General features: G+C 46.9%; 2 protein-coding genes across 2 annotated transcripts in view; one reads left to right on the top strand and one right to left on the bottom strand.

Annotated features, from left to right (window-relative positions):
• Positions 1-26,956, top strand: part of GABRA1 (gamma-aminobutyric acid type A receptor subunit alpha1) — a 1,147,113-nt gene that overhangs the window by 16,797 nt on the left and 1,103,360 nt on the right. The gene's annotated exons all lie outside the window — the stretch shown is intronic.
• The window catches only part of CCNJL (cyclin J like), a 44,600-nt gene continuing 26,592 nt past the window's right edge, over positions 8,949-26,956 (bottom strand). Inside the window, exons 2-5 of the mRNA XM_049776072.1 lie at positions 26,183-26,396; positions 14,192-14,494; positions 12,164-12,323; positions 8,949-9,533 (exon numbers count right to left, since the gene is read on the bottom strand). Coding sequence (XP_049632029.1) covers positions 9,110-9,533; positions 12,164-12,323; positions 14,192-14,494; positions 26,183-26,396 — 1,101 coding nt within the window. The 3' untranslated portion in view covers positions 8,949-9,109. The remainder of the gene's footprint in view (positions 9,534-12,163; positions 12,324-14,191; positions 14,495-26,182; positions 26,397-26,956) is intronic.

The raw sequence follows: 26,956 nt of genomic DNA, 5'->3' as shown, positions 1-26,956 counted from the left end.
GTGACCCCCCCCCAAAAAAAAGAGTGAGAACATTGTTTTCACCTCATAATTGATTCAAGAAAAAATTCAAATGTTGGTAGAGGGACATTTTGAGATTAGTATTGATACACATTCAGAGATCATGGAACAGAAAGAACTCAAAACATAACTATACATTTCACAGCTATAAGAAATTCACCCAAAGTCACACAGCAGAGCCATGAGTGGGTGAGTGGGGCAAGTGCTACCATTGACATGTCCTGTCAGCATGAGGGAGGTGGCTCAGTGTATGGACTCAGGAATGCTTGACTTCTAGAGTTCTTTCATTCACAGGAGAGTTGGGCTGGAGGGAGGTAAAGCTCAGAGGCTCGTGGAGTCTCCCAGGGAGAAATCCATAGTTTCCAATATTCATCACAGAACTGGCTCCATAGAGCTGCCTGGGCACAGGACACAGGAAATGGCCTCCCACCTCACAGGGGGAGTTAGGGGCCTGAGTGCAGAGGTGACTCCTTTCATAGTTGGATGCCACTTGTGACATCTGGAAAAGCTGTTCCTTGGGGGGAGTCTCCCTTTCTCTGAGCTTCTATTTCCTCCCCTGTATGGGAGTGTGGTATCTGGCAGTGGTACTTACTGAGAGAGTGGTTGTGCTACATGTTTACTCCATAATAGCTGCTACATCCAGGAAAGTTCCTTTCATAGTCTCCATCCTCATGCCAGGGAAGGCATGTCTCCTCCATCAATGTGTGAGGCTAGTGGCACAGCCTTGAACTTCTCTTTCCTCCCCCAAGTATAAAATGAGTCAGCAGAACCTCCTCTTTGTGGGTTGAAAGGTTTTGTAAGGATGAAAGGTAGAAATCTACATTTATGCCTCATGACCTTGTAAGTCTTCTCTGGCTATCTGGAAAACTACTTCCCTCCTTCAGCCAAGGCCACCCAAGCTGCAGCAAAACCCTATTTCCCACACATCTTTTTTTTAGGGGGTGGGGTGGGATGGGGGTCACACCCAGCAGCATTCAGGGGTTACTCCTGGCTCTGGGCTCAGAAGTCGCTCCTGGCAGGCTCGGGGCACCATATGGGATGCTGGAATTCAAACCAGGGTCCATCCTGTATGGCTGCATGCAAGGCAATTGCCTTACCTCTATGCTATTGCTCCAGCCCCTCCCCACACGTCTTTACGTGTAAAGGCCACCACTAAGGGGCGCTCCACCACCTGGCTAAGTAGAGTGTGGGGGCCTGAAGTGTTGGCAAGGGCAGGAGCTGGGGAGTGGAGTGAGGGTGGGGTGGGTGGGACAGGCAGTGAAATTCTGGGTGGCATGGACTTGGTGCCAGTGAGTGTGCATCAATTACAATGCCAAGGCCACATGGCTCCTCTGGAAGGTATGCCAGAGAATGAAACTCTGAAAGTATTGAAATTCTCTGAATCTTAGCACCTTCTTAAAAAATGCCTAGGCATAGGGCGGAGAGATAGCATGGAGATCCGTCCTTTCATGTAGAAGGACGGTGGTTTGAATCCTGGCATTCCATATGGTCCCCCAAGCCTGCCAGGAGCGATTTCTGAGCATAGTGCCAGGAGTAACCCGTGTGCTGCCGTGTGTGGTGTGTGACCCAAAAACCAAAAACAACAACAACAACAACAACAACAACAAACCCTAGGTATGGTGTTGGGGGCAGATAGAAGGGAGGTAAAGGAACTTGAGGGGAGCATAAAGTAGTTCAATGGGCGAGAGAGTGGGTTTTGCATACAGATTTGGTTCCTGTCACTGAATATGGTCCCCTGAGCACTTCCAATAGTGGCTCTGAACAGAGCCAGGAGTAGCCCCTGAGCGCTGCTGGATTTGGTCCCCAAACCTAATTGAATAAATGAGGAGAGGATGAGGAAAGAGTCCAATGCAGGGGCAGAAAGGCCAAGAAGCCATTCAGGGCCTTTGGAGTTGTGCTCATGAGCATGTAGAGCAGAGTAGCCAGTCTTATCTGTATCAGAACACCCCCTGGGATCTGCTAAAGGGAATCTAGCTTTATCCATACCATTCGGAAGTGAAAGGCCTGACTTTCTGGATTCCTGGTCAGATCTAGGGTGTGACATCCTGGTCAGAGTGAGGTCGGGCAGAAGCTTGACTCCTAGAATTCTCTATTTTGAGGAGAGTTGGGTTGGAGGGAAGTAAAGCTCAGAGGCTCACGGTGTCTCCCCAGCGAGAAATCTGTAATTTGTAATATTCATCACAGAACTGGCTCCATAGAGCTACCCAGGCACAGGACACAGGAAATGGCCTTCCCACCTCACAGGGGGGAGTTAGGGGCCTGAGTGCAGAGATGACTTCTTTCATAGTTGGATGCCTTCTGTGACTCTGTTCCTGAACCACCTGACCAGATATGAGTGGATAGAACAAAGAAAGGCGCCATCCCCTCAGAATTCCTAACTGGGCTTAACCGTGGGCCATCCCTCTTACCTCCAAGAGAAAGCTCTGGTTAAAGGAGATAAGACCTATCAACACTGTGTTGCTCCAGGGAACTCTTTATTTATTTATTTATTTATTTTGGTTTTTGGGCCACACCCGGTAACGCTCAGGGGTTACTCCTGGCTATGTGCTCAGAAGTTGCTCCTGGCTTGGGGGACCATATGGGACACCGGGGGATCGAACCTCGGTCCGTCCAAGGCTAGTGCAGGCAAGGCAGGCACCTTACCTTCAGCGCCACCGCCCGGCCCCAACTCTTTATTTTTTGTTTGGTTTTCGGGCCACACCCAGCAGCACTCTGGGGTTACTCCTGGCTCTGTGCTCCTGGAAGGCTGGTGGGGGGGACCATATGGGATGCTGGGATTGAACCCCTGTGCAAGGCAAATGCCCTATCCACTTTGCTATTGCTATGTGAGCTCTTCTCCAGTACCTCACCTTAATCCTCTTCCCCCAAGTTCTGTTACCCTTCAGGTACCTCAGTTCCTCTTTTGGTCCTATATAAGCATTGTTGTAAGGGTATAAACTCTCTTGGGTCATCAGTCTCAGCTCCATTCCTTCCTGGTTAGCAACTGGGGAAACACAGTCCCGAATGCACTAGGTCAGTGGTCGGCAACCTTTTTTTTCAACTGAGCCAAATCTCGCCAAAACCACGATTGAAATTTATTTTGAGAGCCATACAGGGCGCCCACTGACAGAGGCTAGGAGCAGAGTCCTGACTCCTGGAGTGGCCGCCCAGCACACAGAAGAGCCAAATTAAAAGTGGAAAGAGCCACATGTGGCTCGAGAGCCGCAGGTTGCTGACCACTGCACTAGAAGTAGTAAACAGAAGTAGACACTTGCCTGCTGACAGGGTTGGCACAACTCATGGTGTCTGAATAAGAGCAAACACACTAAGGCAGTCCACTTCAGGTCCCATGTTCTTGTCTATACAGGGTTGCAAGCCCATCCAGCCTGAACTACTAACCTAGGCTTTTTCTTTTGAGGGATTGAAGCCCACAACCAGGGGCCAGAGAGATAGCATGGAGGTAAGGCGTTTGCCTTTCATGCAGAAGGTCATTGGTTCGAATCGTGCCATTCCATATGGTCCAAGCCTGCCAGGAGTAACCCCTGATCGCTGCTGGGTGTGACCCAAAAATAAACAAACAAAAAAAGAAGCCCACACCCAGCCATGCTCAGGGGTTACTGGAGGTCTTCAGGAGACCATATGGGGTGTTCTAGATCCAATTTGTTTCATTGTAGAAAAGATCATTTTAAATTAAAAATTTAAACTTAAAAGTGTAATTTTTTTGGGGGGGTCATACTCAGCAATGGTCAAGGGTTACTTTGACTCTGCACTTATGGTAGTGCACTGGGGACCATTATGGAATCTGGGGAGCAAACCTTGACTGTATATAAGGCAAGTGTCTTTCCTACCCATTGTACTATTGCTCCAGCTACACACACACGCCCCATCACAAAAGTACCCTCAAAAAAATTTTTTTTGGTGTTGGGCCACACGCAGTGGCACTTAGGCATTACTCTTGGCTCTGTGTAATGGAACATTCTCTCAGAGTTGGGTTAAGGTTTTATACTCCTAGGAATATACCTGAGGAACACAAAAATACAGTACAAAAATCCCTTCCTTACTCCTATATTCATTGCAGCGCTATTTACAATAGCCAGACTCTGGAAACAACCAAGATGCCCTTCAACAGATGAGTGGCCAAAGAAACTGTGGTACATATACACAATGGAATACTATGCAGCCATCAGGAGAGATGAAGTCATGAAATTTTCCTATACATGGATGTACATGGAATCTATTATGATGAGTGAAGTAAGTCAGAGGGAGAAAGACGCAGAATGGTTTCACTCATCTATGGGCTTTAAGAAAAATGAAAGACATTTTTAACAGTATCTCAGAGACAAGAGAGATGAGGGCTGGTAGGTGCAGCTCATGACATGAAGCTCATCACATAAGAGTGATGAGTGCAGTTGGAGAGATGACTACACTGAAAACTATCATAACAATGTGAATAAATGAGGGAAGTAGAAAGCCTGTCTCGAGTACAGGTGTAGGGGGGTGGGGAGGAGGGAGATCTGGAAAATTGGTGGTGGGAATGTTGCACTGGTGAAGGGGGGTGTTCTTTACATGACTGTAATCATACAACTATAATCATGTTTGTAATCACGGTGTTTAAATAAAGATAATTAATTAAAAAAAAGGTTTTATTACCCCACAGTTCTCAAAAGGGAAAGGGAATTCTCATTCCCCTTTCCAGAAAGAACAAGGGAAGCAGTTTGGGTCGTATAGATTCGTAGTAAATAATCCAAGAGGGTATAAGAGGCAAGGTCAGACATAAAAACATAAAAACTCTTTACCAACTAGCCAGATGCTCCAAATCCCAAGCTAGCTTGCCTGCAGCAAAAGAGAAATATTTTAAAAGCCTTTTTGTACCTCACAGCTCTGCACTCAGAAATCACTCCAGGCAGGCTCAGGAGATCATATGGGATGCCAGAGATCAAACCTGGTTGGTCCCGTGCAAGGCAAACACCCTATTCACTGAAGCTATTGCTCCAGCCCCCAAAAGCTCAGTTTATTTATCTATTTTTATAATTGGGGCCAGAGAGAGAGCACAGCAGTAGGGCATTTGTCTTGCATATAACTGATTCAGGATGGATGGTGGTTTGAATCTCATATGGTCCCCCCGAGCCTGCCTAAAGAATCAATTCCTGAGCGCAGAGCCAGGAGTACTCGAGTGCCACCAGGTGTGACCCCCCCCCCAAAAAAAAAAAAACCTTTATTTAAGCACCAGGATTATAAACATGTTTGTAGTTGGGTTTCAGTCATAAAAAGAACAGCCCCCCCCCTTCACCAATGCAACATTCCTATCACCACTGTCCCACATTTCCCTACTCCCCCATCCCCTCAATTCTTTTTTAAGTGCAGATGCCTAGTTTTTCTGGAAATCTGAAGGTTTGGTCACACTGAGCTTACCTCCACAGAACAGCTAGAGCTGAGATACCAGATGCTCTTGGGGACATAGGCTCCTCCACCCCCACCCCCAATTACCCATCTGGGTTTCCTGTCACCTGTCTGTCTGGTTCTGTGGTCTTGAGGCTTCCCAGGATTTTTCTACAGAAATTCAAATCGCAAAGGTCCTCTGAGAAAGGACTTGAATGGCTGAAAAGTTTCCTTCCCAGGCTCTAGGTGCCTGCAGAGTCAGCCCAGAGAAAGGATCATTCTGAGCTTATCCCAACATCTCTTTTCTTCAATGAACTCCAATTTCTTTTCTTTTCTTTTGGCTTTTGGGCCACATCTGGTGTTGCTCAGAGGTTACTCCTGGCTCTGCGCTCAGAAATCGCTCCTGGCTTGGGGGACCATATGGAACGCAGGGGATAGAACTGAGGACCATCCTGGGTCAGCCACACACAAGGCAAATGCCCTACAGCTGTGCTATTGCTCAGACCCCATTAGCCTCTGTGTGTATGTGTGTGTGTTTTTTTTGGGGGGGTGGGTGGGTCATACCAGGCAGTGATTGGGTTACTTCTGGCTCTGCACTCAGAAATCACTCCTGGCAGGCTCAGGGGACCACATGGGATGCCAGGATTCGAACTAGGGTCTGTCCTGTGTTGGCCGTGTGCAAGGCAAATAAATACCTTACCACTGTGCTATTTCTCCAGCCCCCCAGCCTCTATGTTTTGATCTTCAAAATTTAGCTAAAGGACAGACACCTAGTAAAAGACACTAGATGGCCGAGTGGAAGAGGAAGTACAATGGGAAGGATGCTTGCTTTGCATGTGGCTAACTAACCCATGCCAGGTTAGATCCCTGAGGAAGAGCCTCAGTTACTCAGTGAGTAACCACTGCCCAGTGTGCTCTCCTAACAAACAAAAACCCAAACATGAGTGGCCACATTCTTGCTCTACACACAGTACACACTGCATTCTACAGGACAGGTGGCTCAGGGCACTTCTCAAACTAAGGAAACCAACTGGTAAGAGCATTATAATTGAATTCGAAGCTGTAAAAAAAAAACAAGAGAGTTATCCTAACTGTATTATGACAGATTTGCAACAACCCCGAGGCTTTAAAGAATGATTAGCCTCCACCACAGAGTCTAATGTGGAGATTATCTTCCTTAATACCTTCATCTAATCCGCTGGAGAAGAGCTGGAGAATTTCTGGAGAAGGAATTCTGCTTCATAAACTACAACACAGAAATCCTGCCTGTATTTCATGCTTGCTGACAGATTTGAGATCACCTGTAACAACTCATGCCTGAATCCTGAGCCTGCTGGCTTACTTGCCAGCACCCACAATCCTGTTAGCCAATTTTCTTCAAAGAATTTGTATTTTTTTTTCTTTTGGTTTTTGGGCCAAACCCAGCGGCGCTCAGAGGTTACTCCTGGCTCTGTGCTCAGAAATAACTTCAGGCATGCTCGGGGGACCATATGGGATGTCAAGAATCGAACCTGAGTTGCGTACAACACCCTACCAGCTATGCTATTACTCCAGCTCCAGAACTAGTATTTCTTTGAGGTACTGCGATAGAAACTAGAATCTCACAGATGCAATGCAGACACTCCACTGCCAAGATACATTGCTGGTACAGAATGTCTTTATTTTCTTTCTCTTACTGCACAGATATTTCTCTTTCGGGGGTGGTGGTGGTGGTGGATCTCTCTCTAGCAGTGCTGTGAGGTCAGGTTCTAACTCAGAGGGCAGAATCCAGCCCCACTGTTGCTTACTCACCTCCTCCCTGACCCCAGTCTTCAATTAGGGAGCGAGAGGGACTCAAGAAAAAACTGAGACACAGGAGTGAGTGATGTGTTTATTGTGGGGTGTCTTTTCCTGGGAGCTGGCCTGTCTGTGAAGCTCGCATGTAAGTCCATGGAGCAGACAGCTACAAGAACTTGAAATACAAACCAGTTGCATATAAATAAGAGGTTGGGGCCAGGAGATTGCTAAGGGGCTGGAGCTCATGATCACTAAAGGCCCATAGTATTCCACTCCCAAAACCAGCCGGCATAGGGCAAACAGCCCACTGTTCTCCTTCAGACTGTAAGCTGGGTCTCACCTCTCCACTGTCAGTAGGAGTGGAAGGAGCCTCGGCTTCTGTCCCCTAAGCACTGCCAAGAGTAGCTCCACACTATTAAAAAAATGTATAGTGACTAAAGAAATAAAGATTATTGTTAAAAATCTTTTTAAAAGGTGATTGGCAAAGGGCAAAGAAACAAACAAACAAATGTGCAGGCATTATGCTAACGTGATAACATGGTAGCACCATCCCCAAACCTTGTACCTCTTCCCACACTGGGGCTTCATTTCTATTAAAAAAAAAATCACTTTTGAATCCAACACAGCAGTGCAATTACCTTCTAGATAACCCCACTACAAGCATTTGGGGTTTACAAACAAGTCAACAAAGCCATGATTTCTTCTTCCAGAAATTCAAAACTAAAGTTGAAGCCTGCATCCATGATTCTGTGTATCTGGGGTTCTTTTTCTGTTTTGTTTTGTTTTTGGGCAGCACTCAGGGGTAACTTCTGGCTCTACATGGAGAAGTTGCTTCTGGAAGGCTTGGGGGACCATATGGGATGCTGGGGAGCAAATCTGGGTCTGTCCCAGGTTGGCCATGTGCAAGGCAAATGCTGTGCTATCACTTCACTCCGGTCCTAGTATCTGGGGTTCTAATGGGGTGGCTAAACCTGAAATTAACTGAAAGCAATGCGCCAAGTGGCCAGTGGGAATGAAATATATTGCACATGGTAGCATGAGCTGTCCAAAGCTGACTTCGCTCATGATCACTGAAGGCCCGGAGTATCCCATTCCCCAAACCAGCTGGCATAGGGCAAATACCCCACTGTTCTTCAGTAAGCTGGGTCTTACCTCCCAGTCAGTAGGGGAGGAAGGCAACTGGGATCGTTGATTTCAAACATTTGTCTACTTTTCAACAATCACTTTCCTCTGTGGGGTTAACGAAGTTCTACCTGGATGGCAAAAAAAAAAACAAAACAAAAAAACAAAAAAAAAAAAATACCAGCATCCATGCTGTGGAATCTTCTGGAATTGAGAGAGCTCGGAAAGTGGCTATCCCAATCAGAAATCTGGGAGAGGAGTGGCTACGTCCTTCAGCCCTGGCAAGAGACGGAGGGTGTGGCGACCAACATGTTTTTCTCTGAAGGTATTTTCAAGTATCACCGAATCCCTGATGTGGCATGTAAACAAGAGATCTTGCTGAACAGAAAGCTAGGCCAGCTCAGAAATCAGCAGCAGAAACAGCTGGCAGGCCCCACAAGACTTCCGGTTCAACAGCAAAAGCAGAGGCGAGCTCAGGTCCTGTGTGCAGAGCTAAGGCAGAAGAGAACCACTGGCATCCCCAGGACTCTGAGAAGGCGACAGGTTGCCTCTGCTTTCCTAGCCATGTCGCTGCCATGAGCAAACAATAAAGAAACCAAATATGCAGTGGACTGGGATCTGGTTGTTTCCCAAACACCGTGCAGAGGGGCTGCTCTGGATGTCTGATACTTGGGGTGTCTGATACTGTTTTGCTCTGCACGAGTCTGGTTATGAAAAAGCACAATCCCTCTCTGTCCAAGGGCTAAGAGGCTCTGCAAAGTCCTCTGGCTCCAAGAGGCTCCGTCACCAGTGTCTTCTTCCTCTGTCCTGCTCTCCAAGGCCTCCCAAGGGGTCCTTACTTGTCACAACAGCCTGTGGGGAACGTGTGGCCCCCACTGAAGTAGCTGCTTCCATAGGATGTGGCAAGGCAGTGCCTGTTCTCAGTAGCCATGGCCATCTGTATGCGAAGGGATGGAGGCAGGGGCACGGGACACATGTCCAGGGGCTGAAGGGTGGGGTATGGGGTATGGAGGGATGAGCTGGTGCCCCCCAAGAACAAGTTCCCAGAACCGTGGGCCTGTAGTGAATCCTGATAGGTCAAGCATAGGTCCTGGCCCAAGGCCTGAAACGGTGGCAAGCCTGAGGGTGCCTGCTGGCCAATGGCAGGGAAAGCAGGAGACTGGAATAGCACCTGTGAGTGAGCTGGAGGGGTGCCGGGCACCATCGCCAAGGCTTGGCTCTTGATGGCAACGGCATCCTTGAGGATGTTGTCATATGCCCTGAAAAGAAAGGGCACTGGGTTAGACTTGGCCGAGGCCACAGCACCAATCCCTAGTATGACTCCAGCAACTGGGCTTATTGGGGCTCCAGGGGTCATGGAGAGTTTCTCTGGGTCTTGCCTGAGTGAGCAGCCCTCTGGAGCATCGCGTCAGTGATATGCAGATCCTGAATCACATCTGCATCTACTTCTTTTTTTTGTTTTGTTTTTTGTTTTTTGTTTTTGGGTCACACCAGGCAGCACTCAGGGGTTACTCCTGGCTCTATGCTCAGAAATCACTCCTGGCAGGTATGAGGGGACTATATGGGATGCAGGGATTCGAACCTTTGTCCTTCTGCATGCTAGGCAAACGTCTTACCCCCACGCTATCTCTCCAGCTCCTGCATCTCTCTCTCTTTCCTTTCCTCCCTTCCTTCCTTCCTTCCTTCCTTCTTTCTTTCGGCCACACCCGGCATTGTTCAGGGGTTACTCCTGGCTGTCTGCTCAGAAATAGCTCCTGGCAGGCACGGGGGACCATATGGGACACCGGGATTTGAACCAACCACCTTTGGTCCTGGATCGGCTGCTTGCAAGGCAAACACCGCTGTGCTATCTCTCTGGGCCCTCCTGCATCTATTTCTTACAAAAATCCTCTGACCTCTCATGACCAGCTATTGCCTCTGATGCTGTGTCACAACAGGCCAAAAATAACTTCCAAGGTACAAGTTGGCCACAGTGGCAGAGTCTCATCAATTGGGGACAGAACGGGCTTACCTAAGAATCCAGCATTATGAGCTGGAGTGATAGCACTTACCCAGTGGGTAAGGCCTGGCATGTGTCTGATCCATGTTCAATCCCTGGCATCCCACATGGTCCCCTGATCCTGAGGAGTGATTTCTGAGTGCAGAGCCAGAAGAAAACCCTGAGCGCCACTAGGTGTGGCCCAAAATCAAAACCAACAAACATAGTCTATGGCCGTACCAAAACCAACATAAAAGAATCCAGTCTTGTGAACACATCTAGTAAAGTAGCTAAGATAGACAGTCCCGGGGCCGGGCGGTGGCGCTGGAGGTAAGGTGCCTGCCTTGCCTGCGCTAGCCTAGGACGGACCGCGGTTCGATCCCCCGGCATCCCATATGGTCCCCCAAGAAGCCAGGAGCAACTTCTGAGCGCACAGCCAGGAGTAACCCCTGAGCGTCACAGGGTGTGGCCCAAAAACCAAAAAAAAAAAAAAAAAAAAAAAAAAAAAAGATAGACAGTCCCACCATGTAAATGCCATCTACTCTAAAACTGTCAGATCCCTTTGTCACAGGTCGCAGAGCCCAGCCTTAAAGGACATGCACGCCACTTCTTTCTCCTTCTATGACTAAAATAATGAAATCTATGGACTTGAGAAGACAGTACAGGGGTTAAGGCACTTGCCTTGCATCCTGACAGCCCCAGTCTGGAATCCCTGGCACCAAATATGTTCCCTGAGCACTGCCAGGAATCACTTCTAAGCAAGAGCCTATGTGCTCTTGCTTTGAACTGCTATGTGGGTTCAAACTGACTGTCCCCCAAGTTTAAAGAAATGCAACCAGGGGCTGGGGAGATAGTATAGGGGTTAAAATGCTTGACTTGGACTGGAGAGATCATATATCAGGTAGGGAGCAAGCCCTGCATGTGGCCTAACTGAATTCTATCCCCAATATCCCAAATGGTCCCAAGTATTGCCAGATGTTATCCCTGAGCATAAAGCCAGAAATAATCCCTGAACACCATGAATAAACCAAATCCCTGGTTTTCAACCCAATTCACCTACTCTGTCCCCTAAAAAGTGCAAAAATGCTGCCCTGCATCCTGCTGACCTAGTTTATATTCCAGCACCACTGCCAGGGGGTCACTCCTGAGCACAGAGGCAGGAAAAGGCTGAGCATACCACTGAGAGGGGGCCCAACATTCTTCCATCTCCCTCCCCAAAAATGTTTTTAAGAATGCTATCAAAGAGGCGGAGTGGTGGCGCAAGCGGTAGGGCATTTGCCTTGCACGTGCTAACCTAGGACAGACCACAGTTTGATCCCCCAGTGTCCCATATGGTCCCCCAAGCCAGGAGCCACTTCTGAGTGCATAGCCAGAGGTAATCTCTGAGCGTCACCGGGTGTGGCCCAAAAGCAAAAAAGCAAAAAAAAAAAAAAAAAAAAAAAAAATCTATCTAAGGGGAAAGAAGAAAAGAAGAAATAGTATACTGGGTAGAAGGTTGCCTTGCAAACCTGGTTGACATGGGTTCAACCACCAGCATCCCATATGGTCCCTAAGCACCACCAGGCATTAGTCTTGAGTACAGAGCCAGAAGTAACCTCAGAACCTCAGAACATTTCTGGGTGTGGTCCCAAAACAAAAACAGACAAAAAAAAATGCAATCCAGGGAGGGAGGGAGGGAGAGGGAGAAACAGAGAGACACACAGAGAGATATATAGCTAGAGAGAGTCACAGAGAGAAGGTTAGTTCAGAGAACTGAATGCATGTTTTGTATGCACTGTGGCCCCTTTTTGTAGGAAAAATTAGCTGGAGAACACCAAAGCCCTGGAATGAGGCATATCACTGGAGGTGGGCCTTAGGAATGAAGGGAATGTTAAATGTCAGACACATGGAAGGATGAATGGAGGAACTCACACCAGCAGGATTTCAAGGCATGCGCTGAGATGTTCTAGGGAGTAGCTTGAGATCCTCTGAAGGTCTCTGGTCCAGTAGGGGAAAAGCTGAAGGCAAATCCTAGAGGCCCCAACGCAAGCTGCAGCAACCACAGAAGGCTGGAATTTGTAGAAAATATGGTCTGAAAGAGTCAGAGTGGAAATGATGAAAGGTGTTACATATGACTGAAACTCAATCATGAACAATTTTGTAACTATGTATCTCACTGTGATTCAACCAAATAACTTATTTATATAAATAAAAATAAATTAAAAAGAGTCGTCAAACTTCCAAGGAAAGTCTAGGTTACCTCCAATCCCTCCCCTTGCCAGCCATGTACAAATGATTAGATTTGAAAATTTAAAGTATTAATGTCATATAATTTCATTTCCAATCTTAGTACCTAGAGGATATCTAAGGTTAACATAAAGCAATGATTTTTTCAAATTATCAGTCATGGTTTCAGGGGGGCATCAAGGCGCTTACTGAGGGGTTATGATCAAATCAAAAAACATCTATTTTTCATTGGGGTGAATGACACTAATTTATTATTTTTGATATTTGAGTGACACCCAGCAGCACTCAGGAGTTATTCCTGGCTCTGCACTCAGAAATCACTCCCGGCAGGCTCGGGGACAATATGGGATGCTGGGAATCAAACTCAGATTGACTGTGTGCAAGGTAAAAGCCCTATCACTGTGCTATCGTTCCAGCCCTCAAATGACACTAGTTTAAAGGTTGCTATTTGGAAAATGACTATAGGTAACTAATTAATAGAGGAATCAACCCTCCCTCCCCTTTATTTAAGTATGACTGACAAATAAAAACTACATATACATATCTGGATTAGCAGTGATGCTGGGAATTTCTAGTTGTCCCAAGCTTGCATTTTAAAGTCTGAGCCAGGTAGCCAGCATGAGGACAGTCACAAAGTCATAGCCTTGATAAGTTCCTTCATCTCTTGAACATCACCTGAAGAAGCTGATTTGCACATGAAAAACAGGAATGCTTTCCATGTACAGTAGTTGTGAGGTTCTAAATATACAAAGCATGATAGTAAGGTGCTGAACTCCCAAGTGTGGACATGTTACATAGAATCTTTTCTTTTTTTTTTTGGCCACACCCATTTGATGCTCAGGGGTTACGCCTGGCTAAGCGCTCAGAAATTGCCCCTGGCTTGGGGGAACCATATGGGACACCGGGGGATCGAACTGTGGTCCTTCCTTGGCTAGTGCTTGCAAGGCAGACACCTTACCTCTAGCGCCACATCACTGGCCCCAGAACCTTTTCTTTATGGTAGGATTTCATGCATTTGTCTCCAAATATTTGTTTTTGTTGTACTGGCTCTGCACTCAGGAATCACTTGTGGTAGGCTCATGGGACCATCTGGGATACATGGATTGGCCACATGCAAGGAAAGCACCCTCCCTACACATTGTACTATCACTCCATCCCTCCAAGGTTCTTCTGATCCACTAAGAAATACCTAGATCTGGGGCTGGAGAGATTACATGGAGGTAAGGCATTTGCCTTGCATGAAGAAGGACGGTGGTTCAAATCCTGGCATTCCATATGGTCCCCAGAGCCTGCTAGGAGCAATTTCTGACTGTGGAGCCAGGAATAACCCCTGAGTGTTGCCGGGTGTGACCCAAAACCCAAACAGACAAAAACAACAACAACAACAACAAAAAAACCCTAGATTTAATCTAATGCAAATCCCTAAAAAGGGGAATATGATTGCTATAGTTGATGCAAACATAATCCCTTCCAGGACCCTACGCTCTCCTGGGATGATTAGCTTGCAACCTACCATTTAGTCAAATGAAACATTCTAGGTTACCCTAAGAACAAGTACCAAGTGAACTGTGACCTTGGAAGTGCTGACTGCAGGGTGGGTGGGGAGGTGAGGTGGGGTGGAGATAAGGAATGTCAGTAAGACTCCCTAGACTGTCAAGGTTCCAGCCCCTGAGAGGGTGGAGCGGGGTGCTCTACTCCAATCTAGGGTCCCACCTTGCAAGGTGACCTCCAGGAAGTAGTGGGCATACTCTCTGAGGCACTCTTTGGCCTTTCGGGGACAGGCAGTGGGCCAGCTGTGGCAGTGGTGGTCCTTCTGGCTGACGGAGGCCAAAAGGTAGTAGTCCAGGAAGTGTGCAGGCGTGGGCAGGCAGAGGTTCCAGCTGAACGCCTGAAGAATCAACAGCTCCGTGCTCAGCAGCTCCTGCTTGGTGAGGCTGAAGTGGTGATTGCTCAGGATCCGCATACTGTTGATCTGTTCCAGCTTGGGCACGTGGTCCTCCCTATCCTCGAATTTACCTGGGGGACAAGCAGAGGTTACTGGAAGACAGTCTCACCCACCCAAGGAAGGGAAGGCCTCCCTGCGAGCATCTGGCTGGTACTGTGAGGCACAGGTGGCAGACTGCTGAGGGACTAAGAACTCAAGTTCCAAATCAGTCCCCCAGAGCTCAACCGTAGAAGGGGACAGACAGCAGGCATGAAGGGACAGGGTTATAAGCCAGAGAACCCAGAGAAAAGCCAGAGGATTTAGCTTCCACACCTCAAACTGACATCTGAGCCCTGCTCTCTCTCTCTTTTTCTGATTGTTTAATTTGGTTTTCTTTTCAGGAGCCGTATCTATAGTGCTTAAGAGCTAGTGAAGATCAACCTGCAGGGATCTCAAAATCATGGCCCGCAGGCAGTTTGCGGCCCTCCGTACAACATTTTGTGGCCCTGCCCCAGAGGAATCTTTTGTTTTGTTTTGTTTTAGTTGTTTGGGTCACACCCCCAATGTTCAAGGCTTACTGCTGGCTTTGCACTCAAGGATCACCATGACTCTGCCTCCTGCGGCCCGCAGGAAAATTGAGTTTGAGACCCCTGAAAGGGTTCCAGCATGCTGAGGTCCAGCCCTTAGACCATTTTGCTGCTCTGAATCCTGCTCTTACTACTGGCCAGCTGACCCTCCTGAGTGTCACCCAGCAGAGTATGCTCTCCAGCCAGAAAAGACTGAGTTTTCTGGTATTGCATTCGCCCAGAGGATGTTTTCTCTCCTCCTCCATCACCACAAGCCCTTTGTTCTCAGCTCTGCCACCAACAGGAAGCATCAATGCTTAGCTGCTGGCTCCTAATCGACCAAATGCACAGAAAACAGAAGCCTGGAAATCATGGAGTGGTCCTCTGGGAGGAGTGTGGGACTAAGACTAAGTCTTTCCAAGTCAGACAAGGACCACAGACTCTCTTAGACAGGTTCAGTGTATTTTTTCTTTGAAAAAAATTTCCAAAGAAAAGAACAATGAACCCAGATTTTTCAGATGCTAATGGAGCCATATTTGCAGATATGTGAGTGTGCTTGGGATGTGTTTGTTATAGGATGCACTGATTTTGTAGGCAATTTATAATGAAATCTCAAGCCATTTCTGTACATCTTGGTACACATGAAGTCATTTTCCTATATGTTCATAATGTAATTAGCAAACTTAACACAGAACATTAATATGCTAGCATTTTACAAGTCAGTACATAATCGACTTTTTCTCAGTCCTGAAAATTTCATTCATAACTTTTATTTTGCATTCTGATTCAACAGCCTCACAATGGTGTCTGTTTCTTCTTTTTGTTTTTGTTTTTTGTTTTTTGTTTTTGGGCCACACCCGGTGGTGCTCAGGGGTTACTCCTGGCTGTCTGCTCAGAAATAGCTCCTGGCAGGCACGGGGGACCATATGGGACACCGGGATTCGAACCAACCACCCTTGGTCCTGGATCAGCTGCTTGCAAGAGAAACGCCGCTGTGCTATCTCTCCGGGCCCTGTCTGTTTCTTCTTTAGTTTCCTTTTTGTTTTTATGATATTGATCTGTGCATGAGTTTACATCAGTGGTTTTGCCGATTGTCCCATATTCAGTTTTGTCTGACCAGAGACATAGCCAGAGAGATAGCATTGAGGTAGCACCCAGCACATGGATCAAAGTCCCTAATTGCAAAAAAATGAGGGGGGGGGGCAGAAGAGATTGCATGGCATTTGCCTTGCAAGCAGAAGGATGGTGGTTCAAATCCCAGCATCCCATATGGTCCCCCGAGCCTGCCAGGAGCGATTTCTGAGCGTAGAGCCAGGAGTAGCCCCTGAGTGCTGCCAGGTATGGACCCCCCACCTCCCAAAAAGAAGAATGCCACTCAGATGATGCTAGCCTTCTCTGATCTCGCCAGGGGTGCAGAAGGGGTGCAGAGTAACAATTTGTATTAACAATAGCAACACACATCTTACCACCAGACTAAGGAGGTGACACAGATCTTTCCTTTGATTTGTTTATTTGGGGGGGGCATATGTGAGAGTGCTCAGGAGGTCATATGGGATGCTGAAGATTAAACCTGGGTCAGCAAGGGTGCCTGCCTTACCAGCTGTGCTTTCGCTCCAACCCCAGACCTTTTTTTTGTGTGTTTGTGTTTGTTTTTGGGCCACACCTGGAGACGCTCAGAGGTTACTTCTGGCTCTGTGCTTAGAAATAGTTTGGGAGGGGGGCTGGAGAGGTGGTGCAAATGGTAAGGCGTTGGCCTTGCATGCACTAACCTATGACAGACTGACGTTCAACCTCCTGGTGTACCATATGATCCCCGAAGCCAGGAGAGATTTCTGAGTGTACAGCCAGGAGTAACCCCTAAGTATCACTGGGTGTTAGAGATTATTAGCTGGGCAATTCTGATGATCATTTCCTGAATAAACTTCTGCACTGGGTGAGAAAGAAATTTTTTTTTCTTTTGGTTATGGTTAGTGTCACAGCTCCAGCCCTGGGAACGAAATTTTAACAACTGTACCATTCCATCTCATTTTGGGGAGTTATGTTTATGTTCTAAATTTGAAATGTGGGCACCATATAAACACATTTATAAGATCAAGAACAAAAACCCTCTCCTACAGGTGTGAACCCAGCTTCAATTTCTCCCCTACTCCCTGCACAACAAACTAACCAACCTTTAGGAAGACCCAGAGACAGCTCGGGGCAAACTTGCAAGTGTGAGCCAATTAGGGATTCTGTTTTGGGCTCAGAAATTGCTCCTGGCATGCTTGGGGGACCACATGGGATGCCGGGATTTGAACCACTGTCCTTCTGCATGCAAGGCAAATGCCCTACCTCCATGCAGTCTCTCTGCCCCCCACTTTTTTTTTTTTTTTTTGCAATTAGGGACTCTGATCCTTAGCACTGCCCCATGTGCTGGGAGCTACCTCAACAGTTCTGCTGTTTGGGGTTCTCAGAGACACAACGAAGTGTGTGACCTCTGATGGACTGTAACCAAGACTGCCCCCAGTGAGCACCAGAACCAAGTGTTCTATCTGCAGCAAGCACCACAACCAACTGAGTGAGCTCTGCAAACAAGTCTGTACCAACCAGTCATCCGATAATAAGAGGGAAGGCAAAAGAAGTAAGTTTTCTGAAAAAGAGCAAATATAAGTAAATAAAACCCTTACACTATCAATACCCTAGAATCATGAAATCTTGGGGTTGGCAGAGGCAGGGAAAATAGCACCGATATCTTCTAGGGCCCAGGAGCACTATAGTGGTTAGGTTACTTGACTTGTGTTTGCTCCACACATATTAATCCCAGCACCATATGGTTTCCCGAACATCACCAGGTATCACCCTGAAGGCTTACCGCCAAAGTACTACCAAAGACCCTGGTGGCCCTGGCATCATAGGGCCTGAAAAACACTGCAATCTAGAATCGGGCTCTTGCACTGAACTACTGAAATGGTTGGCTGAGATGGCGGAGAGTGGGTCCTGAAAACTCCGAGCATCATTTGGGAAATCACACTCCCCTCAAAATTTTTCAAGGATGACCTTTTGCTCATACAAGATACAAGTGGGTCATTAAAAACAACAAACTGCTTTTTATTAAGTATTAACTTTATGCCAGATACAATGCTAGCAAAGATCTCTGCAGGACCGAAGTAGTGCACTGGCTCCCCAGTATGTCTGCTCTTCTTCACCCGAGCTGTGAGACATTGTAAAGAGGAAGAGTTACTCTTGCCCAGGAAGGGCCACGTTTTATTAGTGTTTATTTAATTGGGGGCCACACCAGTAGCGTGCAGTGCTTGAACCACCTGGTGTTAGAGATCAAATTTGTACTGTAGCCCTATTTCGTTGGCTCCATTCTCCTATTTTTTGTTTGTTTGTTTTGTTTTTTTTCTTTGTGTACATTTTTGGGTCACACTTGGTGGTGCTCAGGGGTTACTACTCCTGACTCTGCGCTCAGAAATCTCCCCTGGTAGGCTCGGGGGACCATGTGGGATGCCAGGAATTGTACCATCTGTCCTGGATTGGCCGCATACAAGGCAAATGCCCTGCCACTGTGCTACTAAATTCCTTTTTTGTTCCCACTCTCCTATTTAAAACCCCAGCACCCACCTGCAAATAAACTAATGTAACTGGGAATTGGAAACAATTCCTCAGTAGCCCCTGGCCCTTCTCTGTAAGGTGCTGCTGATAAAGATGGGGGCAGGGGTGCCTCAGTAGTCCTGTCTTGCCTTCCTAAAGGTCTCTGTGCCCAACTAGAGTGACTAGCAGGGGGCCTGAATGTAACCTCCAGAAAAGACTGCAGAATGTGAATCTGGCCTAGTCCCAGTTCATCTTGGCACAAATCTCCTGAGCAGTGCCCATATCTCAGAGAATAAGGTCACTTCAGTAACCCTGACACGTCAGTAATAAAGATGAGACTTTTCTTTGTCTAGACACAGAAGTGCCTGCGATTAAATAGAAACTAAGTAGTCAGTGAGACACAGACCACCTTAAAAAATGTAGGAAACATAGTGAAGGCCACAGTTAGGCCTAGTCACCCTGTCAGATTGGCATCTCTCTCTTCAGGACCAAAATTGGTTCCAAGGAGTTGCCTGATTCCAATGCAAAGAGGAACTGTAATGTGGAAGATTTTCTGAGAGGTTCACGACCCCCAAAATAAGAATTAATGGGAGTTCAGGTAGCACAACTCAAACAGAAGTTCTACTACAAATCACAAGTTTTTATAAAATGGGCTCACAGTTTAATGAATCTATAATGAGAAGGTACAATAGCTAGCTTCTAGCAGCCAATCCATTCCCATTGCTGCAGGAGCCGGTTCTCCTCCCTGGGACACTTGCAAGCTTGTCTTTGGCATATGCTAGAGTCTGGCAGCCTAAAGGCTACTATTTCCACTGTTTTCTCCAGATGTGAGACTGAGTCTGCATCTGCTCTACACTTCACTGACTCCCAAGCTCAGTGCAGAGTTTAGATAGGTGTCAACTCAGGGACAGCAGACAATCTTGCCATTTATACCATCTCCCAGATCTGTACGATGTGGCATGAAGCAGAGGTGAGGAAATATTTTTGGAATGAGGTTCATGAACATTTCATGTGCAAGAACACGCCAGTACCAAGAAGTACAGCCTTCTGAGCACAGAGTCCAGGGCCCAGCTTAGCGCTGAATGTGCTAAGATAAACCACATAATTTCTGAGTACTTAGTAGCTCTTCGGCCCCCCCATGTAGTTCTTTTGGCTGGGGACAGTTTGGTCTACAGCCAGTGATCTCAGTAGCTACTCCCAGTTCTGTGCAGTGGGTTGCTCCTGGTGATGCTCAAGGGACCATGGAGGGCCAGAGATTTTATTTGGGCCTCAATGAGTTGCACTCCACTACTCTTCTGGATTCTTTTTATTTATTTATTTATTTATTTATTTATTTATTTATTTATTTATTTATTTATTTATTGGTTTTTGGGCCACACCCGGTGACGCTCAGGGGTTACTCCTGGCTATGTGGTCAGAAGTCGCTCCTGGCTTGGGGGACCATATGGGATGCCGGGGGATCGAACCACGGTCTGTCCAAGGCTAGCGCAGGCAAGGCAGGCACTTTACCTCTAGCGTCACCACCCGGCCCCAGATTCTTTTTATTTTTAACAATATAAACATATCTCAGGGCTGGGAATAGGAGTGATGAAGCATTTGTCAGGCGCTATGTTCAATTCCTAGTACCAGAAAAATGAAACAGAGCTAGAGGGGCTGGAGCAATAGCTCAGCAGTAGGACATTTGCCTTTCACACTGCAACCCAAGGCAGACCTAGGTTCAATCCTGGCACCCCATAGGATACCCTGAGCCTACCAGGAGCAATTTCTGAGTGCAAAGCCAGGAGTAACCACTGCCAGGTGTGGCCCAAAAACTAAAAAACAAACAAAAATAGACCTAGAGATATAGTCCGGCAGGAAGGGTATTTGCTTTGCATGTAGCCAACCTGAGTTTGATCCCCATAATTCTATATGACCCCTTGAACCCAGCAGAGTCAGGAGCAATCTCTGAGTACTGTCAGGTGTGGTACAAAAAACCAACACCAAACTAAAACCAAACCAAAAAGAAAAGAATAAAAACCCTCCAAAACCCAAAGCAGACATCACATGCTTTCATCAACAAAAGAAAGCCTTGAGGAGGTCAGTCTACAACCAGCAGTGCTCAGGTATAACTCCTAACTCTGCATTCAGGTATCACTCCTGGCAAGCTCTTTTTTTTGTTTTGTTTTGTTTTGTTTTTGTTTTTGTTTTAAGGGCCACACCCGTTTGATGCTCAGGGGTTACTCCTGGCTAAGTGCTCAGAAATTTCCCCTGGCTTGGGGGAACCATATGGGATGCCGGGGGATCAAACCACGGTCATGATCCTTGGCTAGCGCTTGCAAGGCAGACACCTTACCTCTAGCGCCACCTCGCCAGCCCCTCCTGGCGAGCTCTTAGCATGATATGGGATGCTAGGAATAGGACTTGCATGCAAGGCAAATGCCCAACCTTCAGTACTACCTCTCTGGTCCATTTCTGGGTTTCTTTTTCACTCTTTCCTTCCTCAAGCTGGTCTAGGCCTTGTCTAAAAAATTCAATACTCTGAGTAGCAACAACCAGGCAATAACAAAACTCCAAGTTTCCTCTAAAAGCTCAACAACAACAACAACAACAACAACAAAGAGCCTATATCTAGCAGTTTCACAATGAAGTCTAAACCTCAAAGAATTGAAGACAGAGAGGGCTCAAGCCAAGTTGGTACCTGAATGTTCACAGTAGCTTTAGTCATATTAACCTAACCCAAATGTCCATCAATATTGATGATTCTAAACAGAGCAAAGAAGAGCCATACAATGGAATATTATGTAATCATAAGAAGAAATGAAATACTGATATTTGCTATGCCACTGATGAAACCTGGAAACATTATGTAAAAGCAGCCAAATATATTGAATGCTACATTCTATATGATTCCTGCTGTATAAAATATCCAGAGTACCCAAATGTATATGATCCAAAAAGAAGGATCAATTTTTGCCTGTAGTGGGGAGTGGAAAGGAATGGAAAGAAACTCCTTAATGGCTAGATATCTCCTTTTGGGGTGATGAAAGTGTTCTGGAGTTATAGTGAGGGAATGGCTGCATAGCAGTGTGGACTTTCTAACTAATGGCTTGAACTAATGGCTCAACTAAGGTTGAGCATCGAGAAAAGGACCAGAATTACATAGTGCTGCTACCCAGATGACAGTGATGATAGCAGACTGTTCAAGCAGATTTACCTGGAAGTTACGGGATTTCCAATTATCAAATTATCCCTCTTATTAGAAAGCAAAACAAAAGTACAGTACAGTACTCCTCGTGCTGGGCCAGATGAAAGATCAAGAGTGGTTCAGGGCTGGAGAGCTAGCATGGAAAGACTTTTCTGCCTTTCATGCAGAAAGATGGTAGTTTGAATCCTGGAATCCCATATGGTCCCCCGAGCCTGCCAGGAGTGGTTTCTGAGCGTAGAGCGAGGAGTAACTCCTGAGAGCTGCTGGGTGTGACCCAAAAACCAAAAAAAAAAAAAAAAAAAAAGAGTGGTTCTAGCAGATTTATGTCTAGATTGTATTTATTCCATAGTAGAAATCAACCTTATGCTAAAGCAGGAAGTGGAAACAACTTCCTTGGTCATAAGAGAAACCATGAGGTAATGTCTACATTTGTCCACAACAGGACAGCGCCTAAGCTTGTGCTTTCTGTTGGTTATTTGTTTGGGGCCACATCCAGTGATGTTCAGGGGCTACTCTTGGTGGTGCGCAGGGGACCAAATGGGATGCTGGCGACTAAACCCAGGTAGGCTGTGTGCAAGGCAAAAAGCCTTACCCACTGTACTATGACTCAGGCCTCCCAGCTATTGCTTTTTGTTTTGTTTTGTTTTGGGGCCACACCCAGTGACACTCAGGGGGTTATTCCTAGCTATGTGCTCAGAAATCGCTCCTGGAAAGGGGAACTATATGGAATGCCCGGGGATTGAACCAGGTCCGTCCTGGATCTGCTGCGTGTAAGGCAAACACCCTACCGCTATTGTGCAGGCCCCATATTTTTCTATCTCTTTTTCTATCTCTTCTCTTAAGACTCTGTAGACCTGGGACATTGACTGCCCTGATTTACCAAGGCAGGAGAGGCTGTCTGTGTGTTAGTGAGAGGCTTTTTCAGGCCACGAAAAAACCCTCGGTGGAAGTGACTTGTGACAGGCAGGGACAAAAAGAAGTACAGTTCTTCCTATCTGGGAGTGTATTTGTTGGTGGACTCAGCAGAAATCAAAAGTTCCCAAGGCAAAGGTGACCCTTGTGGCCCTCGTGCTGACGCTGGCCTGGGGAGCGGGGAGGCAGAAGTGAATAGGATTTCAGGCTGTCATGGAAACTTTTCTTTTCTCAGGCCTCTGAGCATATGGCAGGTGTCCTGAAAACCCCTTCCTGTCGCCTGAGGCAGAATGCTGCCCTCAGATTGGGAGGTTGCATTATGGGGGGGGACACACATCTGCCTCTGTCTGAAAGATCTTCTCCCTTCACAGCACAAAGAAGTCTCCAGTGTGTGCCTCATGTCCTAGCTCCCCAGACAGACGCTGGGGAACAGGCTTCATGGCCCCGTGGAAATCTAAGCCACTCGGCCCCTGCAGGCTGTGATGCAGCCCATAGATCACAGACAGCAGCAGGCCAAAGGCCACGCCACAGACTGAAATGTGATAGTCACTCTGCCCCAGTGACTGGGATATCTGGAGAGCCCCACATCCCTTCCCGAGATGATAGTGTCCTAGGGAGATAGGAAACTGAGCGGTGGTAAACAAGTCGGGGCCCCAGCAAGACTGGCCCTCTGCACAGCACAGGCAATCCAGCTCAGCCAACAAGGGGAGAATCATAAGGCAGTCATAGAGCTTATACTCAAGAGCCAGTGTAGCAATCTGGGCTATCATTCACGTAGCCAGGAGCAGACAAAGTCTGACAAAAGGGAGAAAGGGGACCATATCTTCTTACAGCATTGGTGGGGCTCAGAATGTAGCAGGGAGATGTCATACTTGATAAAATGGGAAAAGATAGCAATGAAAAAATGGACTCAATTTTAAAGATAAAATGATGACTCTAAAAAAGTGATCAGATTTAAACACCAAACCAAAGTCAATGACAACAGAATTGACACTCAATCTACAACAAGCTATACACAGAGGGGGCAAAGGAGGGAGATACGGGATGTATGCTGGGAACAGGGGTGGAGGGAGGACAACACTGGTGGTGGGAATGGCCCTCATTCACTGTCACTTTGTACCTTAAATATAAATGTGAAAGATTCGTAATCCACTTTGTTCACAATAAAAATTAAAAAAGAAACAAATGATGACTGTTAAGCAAATGCCTTGATGGTAACTGATGACTTTGGGGCATGCCTTCCTCTAGGTTTAGCACGATCTGGGAAAACTGTTCCACAACACAGAAGCCAGCTAGAAAGGGACACCTACAACACCCTCTCTTTTGGAGTCACCAGCGTCTCAGCTTGAGGTGTAATTTCTGCACTCTGGGCTCTCTCTCTTTTCTCCTTATTTTCTTTTTTTCGCTTTTTTCTCCTTTCATATTTTCTAAATAAACTTCTTTCTTTTGGTTTTTGGGCCTCACTCCGCAACACTCAAAAATCACTCCTGGCAGGTTTAGGAGACCATATGGAATGCCAGGGTTTGAACCTGGGTCAGCTGCATGCAAAGTAAATGCCCTACCTGCTGTGCTATTGCTACAGCCCCCTAAATAAAATTATTTAACTTAAAAAAAATTAGCTGGAGGGGCTGGAGTGATAGCATAGGGATAGGTCTTTTGCTTTGCACATGGCTGACCTGGGACAGACCTGAGTTGAATCCCTAGCATCCCATATGGTCCCCTAAGCCTATATATATATATAGGGTTTATGGGTCATGCTCGGTGGCAGGCACAGATTCAAATCACCATCTGTTCAAATCGGTTGTGTGCAAGGCAAACGCCTTACTGCTGTGCTATCTCTCCAGCCCCTCCCTTGAGCACTATTAAGAATGGGCCGGAGAGATAGCATGGAGGAAGAGCGTTCGCCTTGCATGCAGAAGAATGGTGGTGTGAATCCTGGCATCCCATATGGTACCCCGAGCCTGCCAGGAGCAATTTCTGAGTGTAGAGCCAGGAGTAACCCCTGAGCACTGCCAGGTGTGACCCAAAAATCAAAACCAAAAAAAAGAAAAAAAGTCAGGAGTATGTCCTGAACACTGCTGAATGTGACCCCAAAACCTAAAAAAAAAAAATTAATAAAGGAATTCATAGACCATTTATTCATTTACCCCAGAAACACTTGTGGAGTTCACACGATGCCCCTGAGGAAGGCGGGATTAATTACAACAACACAGCTCCAGTGGGACTGACTACAGAGTAAGGGGGCAAAGCAGTGGAGAGGCCTGCATGAAAGTGACCTTGGGACTTTTAACCATGACTGAACTGGTGGCAGGGGAAGGAAAGTAAAGTGATGTTCTCTGGGCAGAGAAAACTGTACAAATTGCCAGGAGAAGTGGGGCTGGAATTTAGAGTGAAGAGGACAATGGTGTGAGGTCAGCTCAGGGGATTTCTGTCCCCTATACTGTAGGTAAACCAGTAGCCCCTTTGGGGTACCAAGAAGCAGTGTATTCAAGTAGCAATCACTTGATTTGTTGTGGTTTGCTGTTTTGGGGCCATACATGGCAGTGTTCAGGGCTTAATTTTGGCTTTGTTCTCTGGAGTAACTCCCAGCGGTGTTTAGGGGACCATGCAATGATGGGGACTGAACCCGCATCTTCTGCATGCAAAGTATGTGCTTAGCACATTGACCTATCTCTCCCAGTAATCACTTCTTATCCAGTAATCTTTACTCAGGCAGATACAGACAGATGGTCAACGTTTCCTGGGGCTTTTAATAAAGTCTCTGTGGAAAATGCAAACTCACAGAGGGTTATGTCCAGCTTTGACGACTTTAGACAGGTCTTACTTGGGTCCAAATCAAGCAATGACATTTCTAAACATCTTTAAGAATGACAGTAGCCACTTTCAGAGTCCCCACACCAGATGTAGTTCGGGGTTCAAATCTTTTCAATTATGCACTTGCTGGGGGCATCCATACAGTTTCTTTTTTTTTGGGGGGGGGTCACACCTGGCAGCACTTAGGGGTTACTCCTGGCTCTATGCTTAGAAATCACGCCTGGCAGGCTTGGGGGATAGCGACCATATAGGATGCCGGGATTTGAACCACCATCCTGCGTGCAAGGCAAATGCCCTACCTCCATGCTATCTCTCTGGCCCCAAACACACACACAGTTTCTTAACCTCTGTAGCTACTTATAATGGGAATTCAAAATATTTCTCTTCAGATTGTGGTGCTAAAATTTCTATCACTTAAAAATGAAACATTGGGGGGCCGGAGTGATAGCACAGTGGTGGGGTGTTTGCCTTGTAGGTGGCTGACCCAGGACAGACCTGGGTTCGATCCCTGGCATTCCATATGGTCCCCCAAGCCAGGAGTGATTTCTGAGCACAAAGCCAGGAGTAATCCCTGAGTGTCACCCAGTGTGGCCCCTCCCCCAAATAAAAAGATGAATTTGTTGGTGATTACTACTCAGACAAGGGTGAACTCGGATGATGTGCCAAGACCATGGAATGTAAGTGACCCTCAGCAGCCGAACTCTGACAGGAGGCACAGAGCATGCACATACTTGCAAGCAGGAGGCAGGAGATGGCTACTGTGTAGAGCTGCTTGGAGGTGGTGATGTTGGAGCCGTCCAGGAAGTGGTCCAGCAGGTACATGGCCAGATGCCGGGCTGCAGGGCAGAGCTGGCAGTGGCTGCTCAGCAGGGTCACGATGTCCACAAGGAACCGACGATTCTTAAGGAGTGGGGAGTGGGCCCGGAAATTAGGCAACTTTTGTTCCTGCAAGAAGACAAGACAAGGGGGTCAGAGCTGCCTCCTCAGAGCTTTGGCGCCTTACAAGGATGAGATGTGAAGGCCAGACAGCACAGCAAGTAGGTTGTTTGCCTTGCATGTGGCTGACCGAGGTTCAATTTCTCTTCTCCTGAGCCTGCCAGCAGTGAGTGATTCATGAGCACAGAGCCAGGAGAAATCCCTGAGCACCTCTGGATGTGGCTCCACCCAGAAAGAGGATGAAATGTGGGAGCCTGACTGCTTACTGGGTAGCAATACTGGATTTCCTCAGACCATGATCATATTTCAGACACTGACCTGTCTAAATGGCCTTTACAGGCCCCTTCGTGTCAGGGTACTAACTGAGACACAAGCAGGTGAGAGATGAGTCAGGAATCAAACCATACCTTCCATACCACATCACATCTTCCAAAGTAAGATTTGGACTCTTCCTCTTTTTCCGTAGTAAAAGGAACTGAACCAACGACCTCAACCATGCAAGGTAAGAACTATACTACTAACCCACATTCCAGCCTTCAAAATGCCTCAGTTGTACGGGCAGCCTGTGC

This window comes from Suncus etruscus, chromosome 6 (assembly GCF_024139225.1).
Source record: "Suncus etruscus isolate mSunEtr1 chromosome 6, mSunEtr1.pri.cur, whole genome shotgun sequence".
Lineage (NCBI taxonomy): Eukaryota > Metazoa > Chordata > Mammalia > Eulipotyphla > Soricidae > Suncus > Suncus etruscus.
The sequence above is the reverse complement of the archived record's forward strand: the minus strand, read 5'-3'. Positions and strand labels throughout refer to the sequence as shown.